The sequence below is a fragment of the Capricornis sumatraensis genome, chromosome 5 (assembly GCF_032405125.1).
Source record: "Capricornis sumatraensis isolate serow.1 chromosome 5, serow.2, whole genome shotgun sequence".
NCBI lineage: Eukaryota > Metazoa > Chordata > Mammalia > Artiodactyla > Bovidae > Capricornis > Capricornis sumatraensis.
This window is the reverse complement of record NC_091073.1, coordinates 9491392-9509213: the sequence shown is the minus strand read 5'-3', so window position 1 is coordinate 9509213 and position 17822 is coordinate 9491392. Positions and strand designations below refer to the sequence as shown.

At 50.8% G+C, this 17822-nt stretch overlaps 1 protein-coding gene across 1 annotated transcript in view; it reads right to left on the bottom strand.

The window, feature by feature from the left end:
• COBL (cordon-bleu WH2 repeat protein) overlaps positions 1-17822 on the bottom strand; it is a 346405-nt gene that overhangs the window by 204801 nt on the left and 123782 nt on the right. Inside the window, exons 4-5 of the mRNA XM_068973146.1 lie at positions 1016-1175; positions 776-903 (exon numbers count right to left, since the gene is read on the bottom strand). Of these exons, the coding sequence (XP_068829247.1) occupies positions 776-903; positions 1016-1175 (288 nt within the window). The remainder of the gene's footprint in view (positions 1-775; positions 904-1015; positions 1176-17822) is intronic.

Below are 17822 nucleotides of genomic sequence, written 5' to 3'. Positions count from 1 at the left end.
GAAGGGATCCGGCTGCCAGCACAACAGCCTCCCCACCGTCAGACCCCACGGTCTGCTCTGCCCAAGCTGCAGTGTCACCTGAGTTTCCCACTTCCTGGCAGGCAGCTCCTGGAGTTCTGGTTGACCTCCGTCCCCCATGGGGGAGGCATGGCCAGTCCAGCACAGCCCCAAGGAAGCAAGGTGTGTGCTTCCCCTAGGACCACCCCCCAAGTAAGATACCAGTATCCTCTAAGCTTCCTCACTCGAGTCCGCATCCACGCCCTGCCACTTCCTTACCCCCACTGTCTCCAGAGACTGCAAGTCTGCTGGTTTCTAGACCGCTTCAAGCCCAACAGAGTGCTCCTCCGCGCAGCGCTGCCTCTCTGCCTCTCCGCTCCCGCCAGCGCCTCCCTATTTTCCACTGCACTGTCATCTCCTCCCCCCTCTTCCCTTCCTCCTCCTTCTCCTCGTCCCTCATTCTTCTACCCCTCCTCCTCTTCCTCGTCCAAAGGCTGCACCGAGTTCCACCCGTGCCGTTCTCCATCTGTCTCCTGCCCCATCCTTCCTGGGGCCGCTGTCCCCTCACGGTCAGACTAGTCATCCCTCTTACCGCAGATGCTAAGCAGTCTCCTCCTGCACCTGCCCACCCCTCCTGAGTCCCGTCTCCGCCGCTGAGGTGACTCTTCCTTAGGACAACCCCATCCAACCATCCCCTAGTGCAAACTGCTCCGTGGTGCCCCCTGCCTGCTGAGTGAACCCCAGACTTCTCCACTGCGATGCCACCATCCCAGGCTACCTCTGTCCCACTGCCAGGTCAGCCAGGCTGGGGTCACCTGAACCCCAGGGCCCTGCATATAGGCCAGGCTCCTCCATCCGGACAGTCTCATCCACGAATCCCTCATCAGTGAGTGCAGCAGTGAGGTCCTGCAGGAGAGTCACAGGACTCGACTGTGGGCCTGAGCCAGGGTAGGGGTGGGGGTTGAAGGATGAGAGGGACACAGGACCCCAGAGGAGTGACAGGGAGAGGTGACCGCACCCAGGCTTGCATCTCCACGCCACCATCCACCACGTGACCATACACCATGCACTCAGCCTCCTGCACCTTGACGTCCTGCTCCGAAAACAGGGAGAACAGGCTCCTGCAAATATGCAGTGACTTGTTCTTCTCAGCCCCAGCACAGCGAGACAGGACAATTCTGTCCTCACACAGAGACGAGAGACGGGGACCCCGCCCTCTGGTCCCCTGCAGGCCTTGGTGCAGAGGAAACCCCACTTGCCTCCGCCAGCACATCAGTGAAGACTAGAGGTCAACAGGAAATGAAGGGCCTCCACAGCCCACGTGGACCTCGTTGTGCCCCCCACATGGTGCCTGGCTATCTGCCTCCAGACCAGAGAGGCACCTACTGGGCTGGGCTGTGGGCCAGTGCACGTGGAGCCATGGGACAACAGGCCTGGGGCTGCTCAGAGTACAGGACGGGGGGTCCCTGGATCTGGGGGAGTTCAGGAACCAAACATGATGCCTGTTTGCTGCTTTGAAAGATTGGGGGTGGGGGTGGGCTGGAGCTGCCAGGTCAGAGGCAACAGAGAGGGTCCACAGAGGGCGACCTGCACCCACCGGTCCAGGTCCAGGGACTGGACCGAGGAGGGCGGACGCTGCAGGGCTTGGTGGCCTGAGGCCTGGGAGGAGCCTGTCCATGAGGGCCGCCCACCAGGGCTGGGACTGAAAACGCTGCAGGCTCCAAGAGCAGGAGCTGAAGAGCCGCGCCCCTGGACGTGCACAGATGAACCCCATGGAGGGACAGGTGCCTCCTGCACCCAAGGGCTCACGGACCTGGCAGCGAGCAGAGGGCGCAAAGCACCCGTGAGGGACCAGTGCCAGCTCTTTCCCTTCCTACTGCCCCCAACAAGGGCCACAGAAGGAGCACCCACGCCCAAGGGGAGCCTGGTAGGGCAGCAGACCCCCACAGTACCACAGAGAGTGGGGAGGCCGGGGGTGAGGGGGTATGAAACCGAACTTCTTAACATCTGAGAAATGAGGCTGTTTTGGTGGATGACAAGGACCCAGGGTGATGGGACCTGCCTGAAATGCAGTCTAGAATGAGGAGGTGGCAGCGACTTGACGTGCACTGAATGATGGAAACAACGATACCCACGGGTCCAACCCATCCCACAAACGGGCTGTATATCCTCATCTCATCGTTTCCTTTGTAAAAAAAAATGCAAATGGGTCAAAAATGAGAATGAGAGAGGAGTAAAAGCAAAAGGCAAAGGACTATCGCAGAGACCTGGCTCCTGTCTCCCTTTCTCCAGAGGAGCGCAAGGCGGGGGGCAGAAGTTGGGGTGCACCAGCACCCCTCAGCTGTGGTTCTGGCAGGACCGGGGAGGAGCCGCACTGAGGTCTGGACCCCGCAGAGCCCTGCGGCAGCCTGGCACCGCTCAGCGCATCCCCACACCGAGGTCTGGAGGCATGGCTCCTCTTATTTCCCAAAGAAAATAACCAGCAGACGCTCTTGACTTTCTCCTACCTGCTATTTGTCTTCCTGGGCTGTCTGGCTATTAGTAGCCATACCCTGTGAAACCGACCAGGGAGGTTTGTGTGCAAGTTCACTGATTAAGGAGATTCGTAGCAGATAATCACAGAGATGACCAGGAGCAAATTTCACCCGTCACTATGGAAACCTCAAATAGTCTGTTACACAAGAGCTACCAAATTCAGTGACTGAACATGCAGAATCAGTGTTAAGAAAAAACTCTTTATGGCTTAAGAACATTCGGCAGATTGCGTGGAACATCAAATTACCTGTAGTGACAGGAAACCACTGATCTCACACCAGCCTCCAAGAACACATGCTGGTAAAATTAGCTTTTATTTTATCTCAACAGACCTGTGACGAACGAAACCTATAGTTTTCCTCCGGACTCACTAATGGAGTTGGCAAGGGCCAAGGAATACCAACATACCTGCCGTGACAGGCAGACAGCGATTGGCTTTCAACAAGCCACACAGTATGTTTTTTTTCCTTCAGTGGGAAAAAAGGAGAAGGATGGTATTAAGTTCCTCCCAGTAAAGTGTGAGAAAAACAAAAAGTGAAACCGAGTGGGAATCCTGAGATAAAAACGGCAGAGCAAGAAGTGAGCTGGGACACCTCTCACTGAAATGCATCCCGCGACTTGCTGATAAGCCTGCTCCGCTTCTACTTACTTTTGTAAATAACTGAAAAGTGGTGAAATTTGACGAGCCAGCTTTCAGCTCGGCCAGTAATTAACTGGGATGGGACAAAGCCCTCAGAATTTCTCAGGAAAATAACCCCGTCACTGGATGCCAATAACTCACAAACCACAGTTTCGATGCCCCTCACCTGAGGTCTCCCAGAGAACATCTGATTTCTGGACCTGAGTCTGCACTACTGTATTATCAACAGGAGGTTCCTGCGAACAAGCCGCAGATTTGCTGTAAAAACCTTTAAAGCATGTATCTGCTACCTCAGATGTAGTCACCTTGTAAGCTTCTGCCTGCCTCTTAAACAGAATTCTCACTGCCTACAATGCAAGGAAATGGCACTTTCTTTAGGCTGACATTATTTTATTTTCAGAGACACCTTCAGTTAAGATAGCAGAGAATGAAGACAGGAAAACACAGGCAGGAACAGAGGCTGAGGGCCATTCTCCTTCAGTAGGGAGCTTTCCTGGGCTCGGAGCTAAGTGCTGGGTGCCTTTAATTCTCCTTTGAAAATGTGACACTTGATAACCTTCCTGTGAACTGTTTCTCAAAATAGGGCCTGGGCCCCACAGCTGATCCCTGGGCCGGGAAATCCGAACTGGGCGGGAGCCTCCTTGCTTGCTCTGCCGGATCGGCCCATCCTGGTCTGTGTGACTGCCACCTTCAGATCTGCCACTGGGCACAGAGCTGAGGGGCCAGCCTGGCCTGCTCCCCAAGCACCCTGACACCCCGAGTTCAAATCAGAGACTGTGGGGAAGCATCATGCTTATTAAACTGAGGGCTGAATGGTCCGTCCACCTGGCACTGGCCGGGGGCCCCCAGAGTCTGGTCCAGTTGTGGAAAGGGAAGCGGGTGGGCAGCGTCCTCTCTCATGTCACTGGACTAGCCCATCACCTTCCCACTCCTCCCGCCTCTGAGGCTATCTGTCTTGGTCCTGTCTTTAGCCCCCACCCCAACATAAGATCAAAGAGCTGAAGTGGACATCAGAATTTTTATTGCATTGCAAGTCTGTGATTTCCAGGGAGCAATCATATCCCCTCAAGCCAAAGCCAAGGGCTTGAAAGGGAGACTTTGATGCTTCACCTCGCAAAGCTGACCCTCGGCCCACCACCCAGGACTGCTCCCAGGCTCCCAAACCACTGGCCCGGGGCAGAGTCTGGTTGGAGGGCCTCTGACTGGGAGCCCCTCTTTAAGAAAGAATGGACAACACAGCACAAAAGGAGATCACGGCCAAACACGGGCAGCCCTGATGGTCCAGCCCTCGGGGTCTGCAAGGATGAGGGCAGGCTGGCCACCTGGCCCAGGGACGCTGGCACCCCTGCTTTGAGCTCTGCTGGCCACCCTTCCGCTCAGGCTCTCCCAGCCCCACCCCGCCCCACCCTCCCAGCCGGAGCACTTCAGGCTGGCTGGACAAGAAGGCTTTGACTTCCTATGCATCACGAGAAAAACGCAACAGAAACTCAGACAGCTCCCCAAACAGGAACTGCCCTCTCCAGCAGGCGAGGACCTCCCTACTCTGCTTGATTTTTCTTCCAAGAGCAAAAGAGGGGACGTTCCTGAAACCCAAGCTTCCAACATGCCAGGCTGTCCACAGCGACCTCTCGGGACTCACCCTCCTGCCGGGTGGGGCACACTGGGGCGGGGGCCGCCTCCAGGCAGGGGAACAGCGATGCCCGGTGGGGGGCTGCCCTCCCAGCGAGCAGGGTGGGAAAGAACTTCAAAACCTGTGCCCTTCTGAATAAAGCAGCTGAGGACTGACAGCTGACACGCTGCCGGGTCACATTAGCCCACAGCAGATGTGAAGCTGAAGCCCCTGCGTGAGCCTCAGTGCAGACAGCACCCCACAAAGGAGCGTGGGTGCTGGGGTGGGGGTCACTGGGTCCCAGGTGGGCCCCACACCAGCTGTCCCCCCGCAGCTCGGATTCCTCCCTGGAGAGAGGACCAGGACTGTCTCCCCACAGCGAGGGGCACCGCACATAAAATACAGTGAGCAAGGCACCTGGCATGCGGTGTGTTCAGGATACAGCCCACCTCGCACCTGTCTCTTCTCCAGCCACACGGCAGCTGGACTTGCTTCCAGACTCAGGGAGGCGGTGGCTCCCTCTTGAAGGCCGAGCTCACCAGGGATGTGCTGGGCTGGGGACCACTTTACTCTGTCCCGTGCATGGGGTTGGTGCCGAGGCCTTCCCCAGCTCCCCACCTGGCCTGCCCTTAGCTGCTTCTAGCCCTGCCTGTCCTCCCACCCCCAGTTCTGACAACCATGAGTCCTTGACTGTTGCTTCTTTCAAATAAAAACAGAAATGAAGAAGCAAAAGGCAGTGCTGGAGCCTCCCCTTGGGTTGAACATCCACCATCCAATCCCACAGCATGGTCTACGTCTACCCAGCTTTCAGCAAAGCAACTAGGAACTTGTCGATGACTCTTAAAACTTAACATGCTTTTCAGCTTGACTCTCACCTATTAATAAGGAAAAGATTTTAAACAAATAAAACCGCACACTTCTCTACATTCTGATAACAATTTGCCTATGGTGTTCCCCCTTACATTGAACAGAAAGTTACACTGAAAATTCACAAAAACCACTTAAAAGTGCAACTAGCAATAATGTTGAAAAATAAACTCAGCTAAGACACATCAGCTGAATTTACTGTTGGGCTTTGCTGATGTCAAAACACATAAACCACATTGAGATCAATTAATTCCCTTTATCCATCTTTTTTAAACTTATAAAATAGAAAAGGTTATAGTAACAAGTTATGCTCTGTATGTGTGTGTGTGTGTATGTGTGTGTGTGCACACTCATTCAGTTGTGCCTGACTCTTTGTGACCTCATGGACTATAGCCTACCAAGCTCCTCTGCCCTACACTGGCTCAATTCTGTCACTAGCTTTTGAGATCTGAATATGGTATCACCAAAAATATAGAATTATCATTGTATTTTGTCCATTCTGGGACACCTAAGGAAAAGAAGTAACTTTCCAGGGATATAGTCTAAGAGTTGGCATTATTTTACAAACATTAACATGTTAGCAAAGAAAACAAAAGATGTATCAGAATAATGCAATATTTACATGGTGTTTTAGATAAGGACCAGGTCCCCCAGGAGAATTTAAGTCCTTGAAGCTTCGAGGGTCATCTTCTGTTTCAAAGCTGTTGGTGGTCTGCTGGGACCTGGCCACCAGTCCTGGGAGGCATGGATGATGTCACAGAGGCCTTTGTTGACACTTCAGGCTGCCAGGCTCTGCCCCCCTGTGGGACTCCCCTCCAGGACCACAGGGGAGTGAGGCAGGGGGAAGAACTTCCACCCATGCAAGTGGCCGCCAAGCTGACAGCGGACAGTGCCCAGGACGGACTCCAGGCCCTGCTCCCTGCCCAGGCTGCGGGACAGACTTCCTGGTGAGGTCAGAGTCTGCACAGCCAGCTCTGAGAGCCTCCCTGGACACCCCAAGGCCTGCACAGCCCTGGTTTCATGTCACTGGAGTAGGTCTGGTCACCCAGCATGTACACGGAAGCCATGGGACTATCACTCAGGTTTGGTAAGTTTCGGGTGGTGAAAGTCCTTCCTGAGGAGCAGGGACAGTTGGACCTCACCATGGTCCTTTCCCTTCACCCCCCTCCCAAGCCTGGCCTTGGAAGAAGAGACCCTGCCTTTTCTGGTTTTTTTCCAAGATGGCCTCAGCACACGTGTCTTCCCGGGAAAGCCGCTTTAACAACAGAGGGTGGATTTCTCAGCTTCTCTGCCGAAGCCCATGGCATCCACCTATGCCAGGGTCATCATGGCATCCACCTATGCCAGGGTCATCCTTTGTCCACCAGCTCTGACAAAGGCATAGCCTCTAACTCAGCTTTCCTGGAGTGTTCTTATCCTTGGGGAAAAATGCTTGGTTTCTTTTCATAAGAGCAGGATACCAGCAAATGCTGGAGGCTGGCAGGCTGACTCGCCAAAGGTCCTGCCCCTGGGCTGCAGAGACAGAGCAAGGGAAGAAGCTGTGGATGCCTCTGGGGTCACACACATGCAGTATCCCTCCGCAAACTGAAATGGTGTATCCATTAAGTTAAAGCAAAGGAAGAGAATATCTGGGCTTTAAATACACACCAACCAAGGCTTCTACTCAAGGCTCCAGTTTGGGTTGCATCCAGCAGCCCCCTAGCCCCCCACCCACCACACTCCAGTCCAGAACCTTGAATTTGTGGACTATCACTCATCACCACATTTTCCTCTACAGAGAACTCTCCCCTCTTATCTGTTCGCCTCTCTGCCTTGTCCCTAAAGATCCACCTCAGGAAATTCTTCAGCCAGGAAGGACCCCTGGTAGAAGGCGCTGCACCTCCACCTGGCCTCCTTCCATCTGGGGCGCCCCTTCCTGGGATTGCCTCCAACTGTTAATTTTGTAGGCACATGCTCTTTATTAAAAATTAAGTTACATACTGGGACTTTGCTGGTGGCCCAGTGGCTAAGAGGCCACACTCCCAATCCAGGGGCCCCGGTTAGATCCACGGTCAAGGACGAGACCCCACGAGGGGTCTCGAGACCCCCACCCCCACCCCAAGGACGAGATGCCACGACTAAGACCTGGCTTTGTCAAATAAATAGACTAGATGAACATGTGGTTTTAAAAGCTGAGTTATATCAACTTATGATTAAATAAATTACATTAGAAATCAGGGTAAGAAGCAATCAGTACATATCCCCCCCCCGTTATTCAGTTATCTCTGCCATCGAGGTTGTTTACAGAGCTGTAGCCACTGCGCGTGGCGGGCCTCCGACCCTGCGTTCAGACCTGTGTGGGCAGCTGGTCCTGGCCAGGCGGTCTTCTCTTCACAGTGGCAAATGGTCAAATGCCACAAGCTGTACTTTGCTTCTTGCTGATGGACCAGACCAGGGGTGAGCAAGCATTCTCCATAAACACCCAGGAGGCAAGTATCTGGGGCTCTGTGGGCCATTTAGTCTCCGCTGCAATTACCCCCCTAACTTCAGAGCATGAGAACCCTATGGAAATAAACGACTTGTTCCAATAAAATTTCCTTTATAGACACTGCGCTGTGAATTTCATATATTTTTCATATGTCACAAAATATCATTCCTTTTGTTTTTTAAAACGTACTGAGAATTTAACCAACATTCTTAGACTGCAGGCTGTACCAAGATGGGATGCAGCCTGCTGGCCACAGTTTGCCATCCCCAGGCCTAGACGTCAGATAATGATGGATAAGATCTTCGCGATGCAGATCGGACAAAAGGGTGTTGTGTGAGTACCCGTCACACTGGGAACAGCATAACAGGTCAAGGAAAGATTCTGATAGAATTCATTCATTCGATCCATTTCAGCAAGGAAGTCGCACAGAATTGGAAATTTGTGAGGAAAATCTGAAATTTCAGCATTCACTCTTTCATCTTTATCTTGCTTGTTGGAAATCAAAGTGTCTACTGACATCATTCAGAAGTGCAACCTGTCTGCCAGCACAACCGCAAAGTGCCCGTGGGTTCAAGGGTTCTCCACAAATTAACAAAAGGACGGTGATCTCTTTATGCACACAGTTCCTCAGCTGTATTTCCATAACCTGTGGTGTGCATTTTAAGTCACTGTTTCCTGCTTAAGGAGGCAGAGAAGTAACCCAATTTCCTATTTTAAAACTAATGTTGCCTAAAAACAACCTCAAAATTAGAAGTTTCATGAGACGGAAGTCTTGATACCTGACAAACTAGGATTATGACAAAGAGAGAAAGAAACAGGTTCAATACTCTGGCAGTGACACCACCATGTACAAATACCTCCTCATGCTACACATTCCAGAGGATAACAAAGAATTCCGAGGCCCCACCGCCCTCGTGCGCTGGCTCCCACAAGGCTCTCCGGTCACGTCCTGTAGTCCTGCAGGCCCCAATTCTCTCACACGGGATTTTGCAGGCTGTCCTGGTGGAATCTCCCTGCATGTTACATGTTATAGAGAAGGTGCCAGAAAGTTCCAGAGAGGGGGTGAACTGAGTGGCTGTGTAAACCCAGGCTGACCATGACCCCTCTGAACCTCCCATAAAATGACACAGTGATGTCTCAAAATTACCCTCTTTGGCTGCTATTTAATTTTATGATCTTAAGGTTCCTGAAACCAACAAAAAAATGTCAACTTGGGGTTTGAACATGGTTGGAAACCCTGCCAGGACCTACGCCTGTGCGTTTTGTAGATACCGGTGATTGGATTTCATACCCACATGCACAGGGGTAACCCCCACAGCTGACATCCCAGCCAGCAGGGGGAGGACCACGCCCTGAGCCTGAGCCCCAGCACTGCACCCCGGGTTGTTCTGAGGCACTTCCTCCCCAGGAGGCCTGTCTGAAGTCAACACTACTATGTTCGCATGGACAGATTTGTCCAGTAGAGTGCCCAGCACAGAGGATGCCCTAGTGATGGCCACAAAGGTGGGGTCCAGGCCCCAGGAAGCCCCCCAAGCTCACCAGGCGCCAGGAGTGAACAACAGGAGAGCAGGGCACTGGGGCTGCCCAGGTCAAACGTGGACGGCTGTGTGGGCTTCCCGCCTCAGTGGACAGTTCCCAGGGCAGATGGGCAACACACGGTGGAGCTGATGTCACAAGGCTGGCGGGGCACAGAGGAGTCAGCTATGTGGGCTCCCCGCCTCAGTGGACAGTTCCTGGGGCAGATGGGCCAAGCGTGGTGGAGCTGACATCAGCACAAGGCCAGTGGGGCACAGAGGAGTCGGCGGGACGCTGCTCCCCGAGCTGGAGAGGTTTTGCTCCTTCGCAGTAGAGTGGTGGAGCGCGGGGCTCTGGGGCCCGCAGCTCTGATTCTGCTCCAGCGCCTCCCCCAACAACTGGCTCAGTGGATTGGGAGTCACTCCAGCTCCCTTGGGCCTCAATTCCCAGGGGTTACAGAGGGGTGTAACCCTCTTCCAGCACTACACACGTGAACTGCAAGCCACCCAAAAGAAGCCTCATGTGTTTGCTCAGTTGCTCAGTTGTGTCCCACTCTTTGCGACCCCATGGACCATAGCCTGCCAGACTCCTCTGTCCACGGGATTTTCCAGACAAGAACACTGGAGTGGGTTGCCATGCCCTCCTCCAGGGGATCTTTCCGATCCAGGGATCAAATGGGTCTCCTACACTGCAGGCGGATTCTTTATCAGCTGAGCTACCAGGGAAGCCCTGCAAAGGATATAAAATTCTAGATAAAATATCAGGTATTCCATCAATGGGCATTAGATGCTTGCCATATACAAAGCATTTTCTAGGTGATCTGTGACATAAATCATCCTATAATTTATGGTCCCAGATCTTCAGAATCTTATACTCTATCAGAGGTGAAAAGGTAGACACTTAACTATGAAACGATTTGACAAACCATGTGATTAAGTGAGGTGAATATGCAAGAGTATAGTTCATAAACATGTCAACCATAAAGCACAATTTTGGTATTTTTAAACTATTATGATGGACATTATTAAATTAAGGAAACCAAGTGTGGAAAGAGACAAATCCTGCCTGCAGATTATGCTTTTGTAAGGGAATGATCATAGTATAAGTAGTATATTATTCAAAAACTTAATTTTCAATCTGGCAAAGATCTCTGCCAATGCAAAATAAGACATCTATGCATTACACCATGTGGCATGTATGTATGGTTTATTTTTAAGCAAAATGGACTAAGAATATCTAGTACATTTAGAAAATACTTCACACTTCTTTTTATCACTCCATGAATTTAAAACTGAAAACATGAAGAACTGAACATCTTAGTCTTAGGCGAAAAAGCAAGTTAAGCATCTAAATTTTCCACTTCCCATAAACGGAATACAGTTTAACGGAATAAGAAGACAGTTGTCGACTATATGCTTGGACCCGGAAGACCATGAGCACAGCTCATCTCTCCAGGGAGGAGCAGCTCCAACAGGGCCACCCTGCTCTGTCCCCAGCAGCTTGGGAGCCCAGACAGAGTGTCGTGGGCAGCCATTATAAATGTCACCCATTGGCAGCAGGACACATGTGCCAAACGACCCCCCCCCCCACCCCACCGACATTTCTGTCTGTGCCCCAGGCACCTGCCAGTCCCCGCCTTCCACCTCCCATGGAGGTCACACCCTGAAACTCCAGGGATGAACTCTGCCCCCCCGGCATGCAGCCCAGCCCTGCTGCCGCTGTCAGCTCCAGGAGGGGCAGAACAGAACCGCAACGTAAGCCACCCAGCCTGGTGCAGGGGCGAGGCTCCAGATCAGGATCAGAGAACTCCTCAAGCAGCCTCATAAAATTCATTAAGTGCTGGTCAACAAAACAGTCCAATGTTTATGAAGGAAATGACCATCTCCCACAGCTGCTGTTCTATGACACCTTGACTCCAATACTGATCCAATCACTTAAAAACAGATCTCCTTACCTGTGGATTTCTTTGAAATCTTGGAACAAACCAACAGGCTTATTTCCACACTTGTCTGCTTTACATTTTTAACACGCATTTTGAAATGACATGAGAAATAGATAACAACATTGGGGAATTATTAAAAGACAAATTGGGGTGTACTCCACAAATAGCTGTTAGGCAGAGAAGGTGGCTTAGGGATCCCCAAGGTTTTCTTGTCATGAAACTTGAAGCAAAGGGCATGGGAGGGCGCTGTGATTATGATCACGGAGGCTTGCAGGGCTGGGCTGTGACGCAGGCTCTCCTCCCACACTGACTCTGCGCCTAAGACACTCAAGGCTCTTCCTTTAGCCACCTCGTTAATCCTCCCACCAGGAATCGGAGCAGGTATTTGGAAAGGATGATTCAGCCAAGCTAAGAAATTCCCCCCAAATATTATACCAACTGAGCAGAGCAGACCACCCGACTGCGTCTCCTCTGGGGCCATCAGAGGAAGGAAAGCACTTCTGGCCTCCAAGGCAGTTTCAGTCCCTGAATGAGTATCACATGGACAATGAGTATATCTGGTTCTAATGTGCTCAGTCACTCAGTCATGCCCAACTCTTTGTGTCCCATAGACTGTAACCTGCCAGGCTCCTTTGTCCAGGGGATTCTCCAGGCAAGAATACTGGAGTGGGTTGCCATTTCCTCTCCTGGGGATCTTCTCATCCCAGGGATCAAACCCAGGTCTCCTATGTCTCATGCATTGGCAGGCGGGTTCTTTACTGCTGAGCCTCCTGGGAAGCCCCTGGTCCTAATAAAACAGTCCAAAAACCCATTTGCCCCCACAGGAATGTTTCATCAATATCCTCAAAAACAGCCAAAGAGCCATTTCTTGTCGACAGACTACTCCATCCATTGTACAAGAATTTTTCTTCATTTCAGTGAAAAAGGGCGTCCTTTACCCCGCTGTGCTCACCATCCATTTATCCTCTACAGCGGGCCACATCCCACTGAGCAGCCCTCCAAGGGCAGCCTGGACACTGACCACTTGTGTAAATGGTGGGAGAGACTCACTCATCTCAGACACGGCCCAGACAGGGGCAAGCAGAGTGGAGGTCCCAGCCACACAGAGACGAAGAAAGAAACACGGTCTGGTGTTTCAGTGAGGTCCTGGGGGCCTGGAGAGCTGGGCCTGGAGCCTCACACCTAGGCTCGCACTCCTGGCCATGGGGAACTGGTGGCACAGTCTCGAGATGTTTGACCCCTCTCTGTGTGAGGTTCCCGTCACCAACTGCACAGAGGTATTAACGCATGGAAGGATCCTGCTCCACACAGCACATAACAGCCCCCATAGATCCCAGCTGTGACTGTTAACTAATAAGGATATGATAATCAAGGTTTGATGAAGGTTGTTTTTCTACATTATGGTAAAATACACATAATACAGGCCTTCCCAGGTGGTGCTAGTGGTAAAGAACCCGCCTGGCATGTAAGAGACGCAGGTTCAATCCCTCGGTCAGAAGATTCCCTGGAGGAGGGCATGGCAACCCACTCCAGTATTCTTGCCTGGAGAATCCCATGGACAGAGGAGCCTGGCAGGGTACAGGCCATAGGGTCACAAAGAGTCAGACACGACTGAAGTGACTTAGTGCACACACACACACACACACATAACATAAACCATGTTAAACATTTTTAAGTGTGCAATCAGTCATGTCAGGTCTACTAATGTTATTGTGTAACCAACCTCCAGAACTTTTTCATCTTCCCAAACCAAAACACTGTCCCCACTAAACACAAACACCCCACTTCCCCCTCCCCTCAGCCCGCAGCCTCCTCCACTCTCCTTCCTGGTCCCTCCTGTAAGTAGACTTACGCAGTATTTGTCTTTCTGTTACAGACTCACGTCACATCCTCAAGGTTCAGTCACGTCACAGCTGAGGTGAGAATTCCCTTCCTTTTTAAGACTGAGTAATGGTCCACTGCGGAGAAGGCAATGGCACCCCACTCCAGTACTCTTGCCTGGACAGAGGAGCCTGGTAGGCTGTGGTCCATGGGGTCGCGAAGAGTCGGACACGACTGAGCGACTTCACTTTCACTTTTCACTTTCATGCACTGGAGAAGGAAATGGCAACCCACTTCAGTGTTCTTGCCTGGAGAATCCCAGGGATGGGGGAGCCTGGTGGGCTGCCGTCTATGGGGTCGCACAGAATCAGACACGACTGAAGTGACTTAGCAGCAGCAGCAATGGTCCACTGAGGGCATGGGCTGTATCTTATTCATCCATTCATCTCCAAAGGTCACTTGCATTGCTTCCACTTATTGGTGGGCATGAACTGAATGTTGGTGTTTAATAAGACAGAAATGGGGAGCCCTCTGGAGGTCTGGACATCGGGGTGCATCTGAACCCAGATGGGAAAGGACCTTTGGCCCGGATGGGCAAAGGAGGGTGTTGGTGTCCCCCCTTCCGAGGCACAAGGAGGGCACAGGGCCCTGCCCTTCTGCACAAACGAGCAGAATCCAGTCCATGTGGAGGACCAGGGCCCCCAAGCCAGAGCTCCAGAGACAGTCCAAATGCAATCCTGAGTGGTCACACCCAGGACCCAAGAGGAAGGTGCTCCTAGGAACCCCCTGGGGCCACAAACTGCGGGTGATGCTGCTGGTGGCAAAGTGCAGGGAGGCCCCGGGACCAGGAGGAGATAAGCCACACCAGTGTGGCTGGACATCCCTGGAACTCACAGGATGCCCACTTGCCTCTCCCCTGCAGAGGGGCTACTTTCTCCCCAGAAGGATGGGCTGGCTTTTTTCACCCAGAAGAGCCCCCAGGAGAAGGGGGAGGAATGGTAGGACCCGAGTGCTGGGCAGCAGAACCAACACCCCAAGGGCAAGCTGCCTGCACCCCACTGGGCCTCGATGAGGTGGATGAAGGCCTCCAGAGGGATGGAGTCAGTGGGAGCTGGGGGGCTCAAGGGATCATACACACCGGACTCAAATAGAACTTGTTGGATCTCAGTGAACTGAACTCCTGGGTACACAGTTTCTTTGATGAGTTAGGTTCTTACTGGAACTTGAGAGCCTTTGCAAGCCCTGACTCCTCATATGGAACAGGGGATAGCCTGGCAAAGGAATATAAGTACTTTTCTAGAAACCAGGGACAAAGTAAAACCGGCTGAAGACTTAGCGGGCAGGACAAGCTCTTGGCCAGTTATCTGCAGGAAATAAATGCTTTTCTCCTACCCCTGGAACTGGCACTATCAGTATGCAATTATATTTTATACGTGCCTGCTGCTTGTAGACACGTGCTCATACGTTCACTCCTGTCCGACTCTTTGTGACCCCATGGGCTGTGGCCAGCCAGGCTCCTCCGTCCATGGGATTTTGCAGGCAACAATACTGGCGTGGGTTGCCATGCCCTCCTCGAGGGGATCTTCCCAACTCAGAGACTGAACCTGCGTCTCTTATGTCTCCTGCATTGGCAGGTGGATTCTTTAGCACTGCACCACCTGAAGACACAGCGGCAACTTATGAAACGGAAATGGTGTGTGGAAGTCAGACTTTAGTATCAGCTTCAGTTCACACGGTGGAAGCTGTCTGAGTGCTTTCATGAACTCAGTGGTTTAGTCTTCTACTCAAGGCCCAGAGGATACGCCCACCGAGCCCCCAGCACTAGGAGCAGCTAATGCATTTCCCTCAAGCCCAGCCCAGTATCTCTGCCAATACCAGGCACTTCCCACCTCTGGACTCAGTGCCTTGTGCCAGCTGAACCTTTGAATATCTTCTGAGTTTTGCATAAGTGTGCCCCACTTCTGAGGCAGAAGCATCCACCTCTTTCTACCCAACCACGCAAACTCACAAGGCTCAGACCTGAAAGACAGAGGCCAGCGATGGAGGAGTCTTTAGAACACCTGGGCCTTGGCTCCTGTGCGGCCCCAAGAAGCACAGTAAATTCTGACATCCCTGTTCTTCCAGGGCCTCTGCCTTCCCCCAAGGTGCATGTCTTCCTCTTAACCAGACTGGGTAGATCAGGTTCTCCCTGCCCTCTCAGCTGTCAAAAGCTGCCTTTGGTACGAGAGCTCCCTGGTTCTTTCTAGCAAAGTATAAATGATAGATAAGATTGTACCTTTCCTGGGAGGGGTGCAATGTGGAAAGGAAACAGAGTTTTTTTTCTAATTTTAAACTTTGAGACAGAGTAAGTTGGCTACATAGAAGAGATGGTAGATTTTTTTTTTTTTTTTTTTTACTTTTTTGAGGCAAGTGTATGGAAGTGAACAGTTGGACAGCTTGGGGTCAGTGATCTCAGGAAACATCCGTGAATCACACCACGGATGAGGCTTGTTCTCCTCTGTCCTCTAAAGGATGAGTGCATTTCAGGGACTGTGTGTGTCTTCCTCCTTGACGTGTGCAGACTGGATCTAAAAGTTCTGCAGTGCTCTGGAAAATAACTGGCTACGTTGGTTCTGCTACAGTAATGGAGCCCACGGAAATTTCCCTAAGATTGACTGCCCACTTGAATTACTACTGAAATGAGACAAAAGGATTCCTTTAAATTTCTTTTAAGGCTTTGCACATAGAATTGTAAGCTTAAAGGAAACAGGTAAGAGTTCAACGAAACAGGTAAGAGTTCAACGTCAAGAAAAATGGATACATTCTTACAATACAGCATCTGTTTATGAAATGGTTACATTTCCCAGAACATACATATCAAGTAATACTACTCTTGATTTGTAATATGAAACAGAATCCCTAATTTATGGGAAAACTCTGTTTTCTTGACATGCATGTGGATAATGGAGTGAGAAGAGCAGGGTGCCCCTGACCCAAGACTGAGGCCCCCACAAACACCCGTGGGCCCTCCAGGAGGCCTGCTCCAGCAAGGTGCTCTCAGAGACGCTGCAGAACTGCTGTCCACGCTTCCCACTCAGCTCACACTCGGTCCCACTCAGCTCACACTCGGCCGATGGCACAAGATGGAGGGTGCAGTCTAGAAAGGGACATACTGAGAGTGTGCAACATTACCAACAGGGAATATCTTCAGTTAAATTTATATCCATTTTAATATCCCTCAACTTAGCCAGTTTCTACACATATCTAAAAATGAGTTTAAATTTAGAACTAGAAAAATATGTATATTTTCTTTAATTTTTTAACATTTTATTTTTAATTGAAGGATGACTGCTTTCAAAGATTATGTTGGTTTCTGCCCTATATCAATATGAATCAGCCAGAGGTATACATGTGTCCGCTCCATCTTGAACCTCCTTCCCATCTCTCAACCCATCTCAGCCCTCTAGACTGTCACAGAGCCCCAGTTTGAGTTCAATACCATATGTAAAATAGGTAAGTGCTAGAAATCCGCTGTATGGAAAAATATTTAAAATTGCCAATATTTTTACATAATAAAATAAGCCTCAAACAAAATAGCAGCCACAGATCCAAAAATGCTGCATAGTAATTAAGTAGGTTAGATTTTAAGGAGAAAATGATTCATGCCAAAGGCCACAGTAAAAGCTTAATTAAGAAAAATAAAATTAAAATTTTAATTTTATTTAAGAGAAATTTTTAGGACTTCCCTGGTGGCTCAGACAGTAAAGCGTCTTGCTTACAATGCGGGAGACCTGGGTTCACTCCCTGGGTCAGGAAGATCCTCTGGAGAAGGAAATGGCAACCCACTCCAGTACTCTTGCCTGGAAAACCCCATGAACAGAGGAGCATGTTGGGCTACAGTCCACTGGGTCGCAAAGAGGTGGACACGACTGAGTGACTTCATTTCAAGAGAAATTTTAAATAAAATTTAAATAAAAAATTTAACTTCACTAAAAATTTAATTAAGAGAAATTTTATAACTTTTATCTCTTTGAAAGTAGTTCAGTTGTCTAAGCTGATTTCAGTAATATGCTCAATGGTCTAAGATTTGCAAGATATACCACAATAAACTGAGTTGATTCTGACTCATTCTGAATGTGTCCCTTTCTGAAATTGATGTATGTATTTACCCAAGTTTGCCTCCGTACCTATCCCCTACATTGAAACGATGAAACTTTCTAACCATTTATCTTTTATCTCTAACGGATGCCTTAGATCTAGATGGAGGGTGATGTCTGGACTACTTCTGACAGGTGGTGAGGGAGGGGATGAGACAGGCTCCCTGGGGGCTCTTGCAGCAGAAACACCTGTCTGGCAGGGGATGCGGAACCTACAAAGCAAAAGACAGGTTTCATGGTGTCTCAGGAAACAGAGTCTGCGACAGTGGAGGGAGTGAAGTGGAAACAACAAG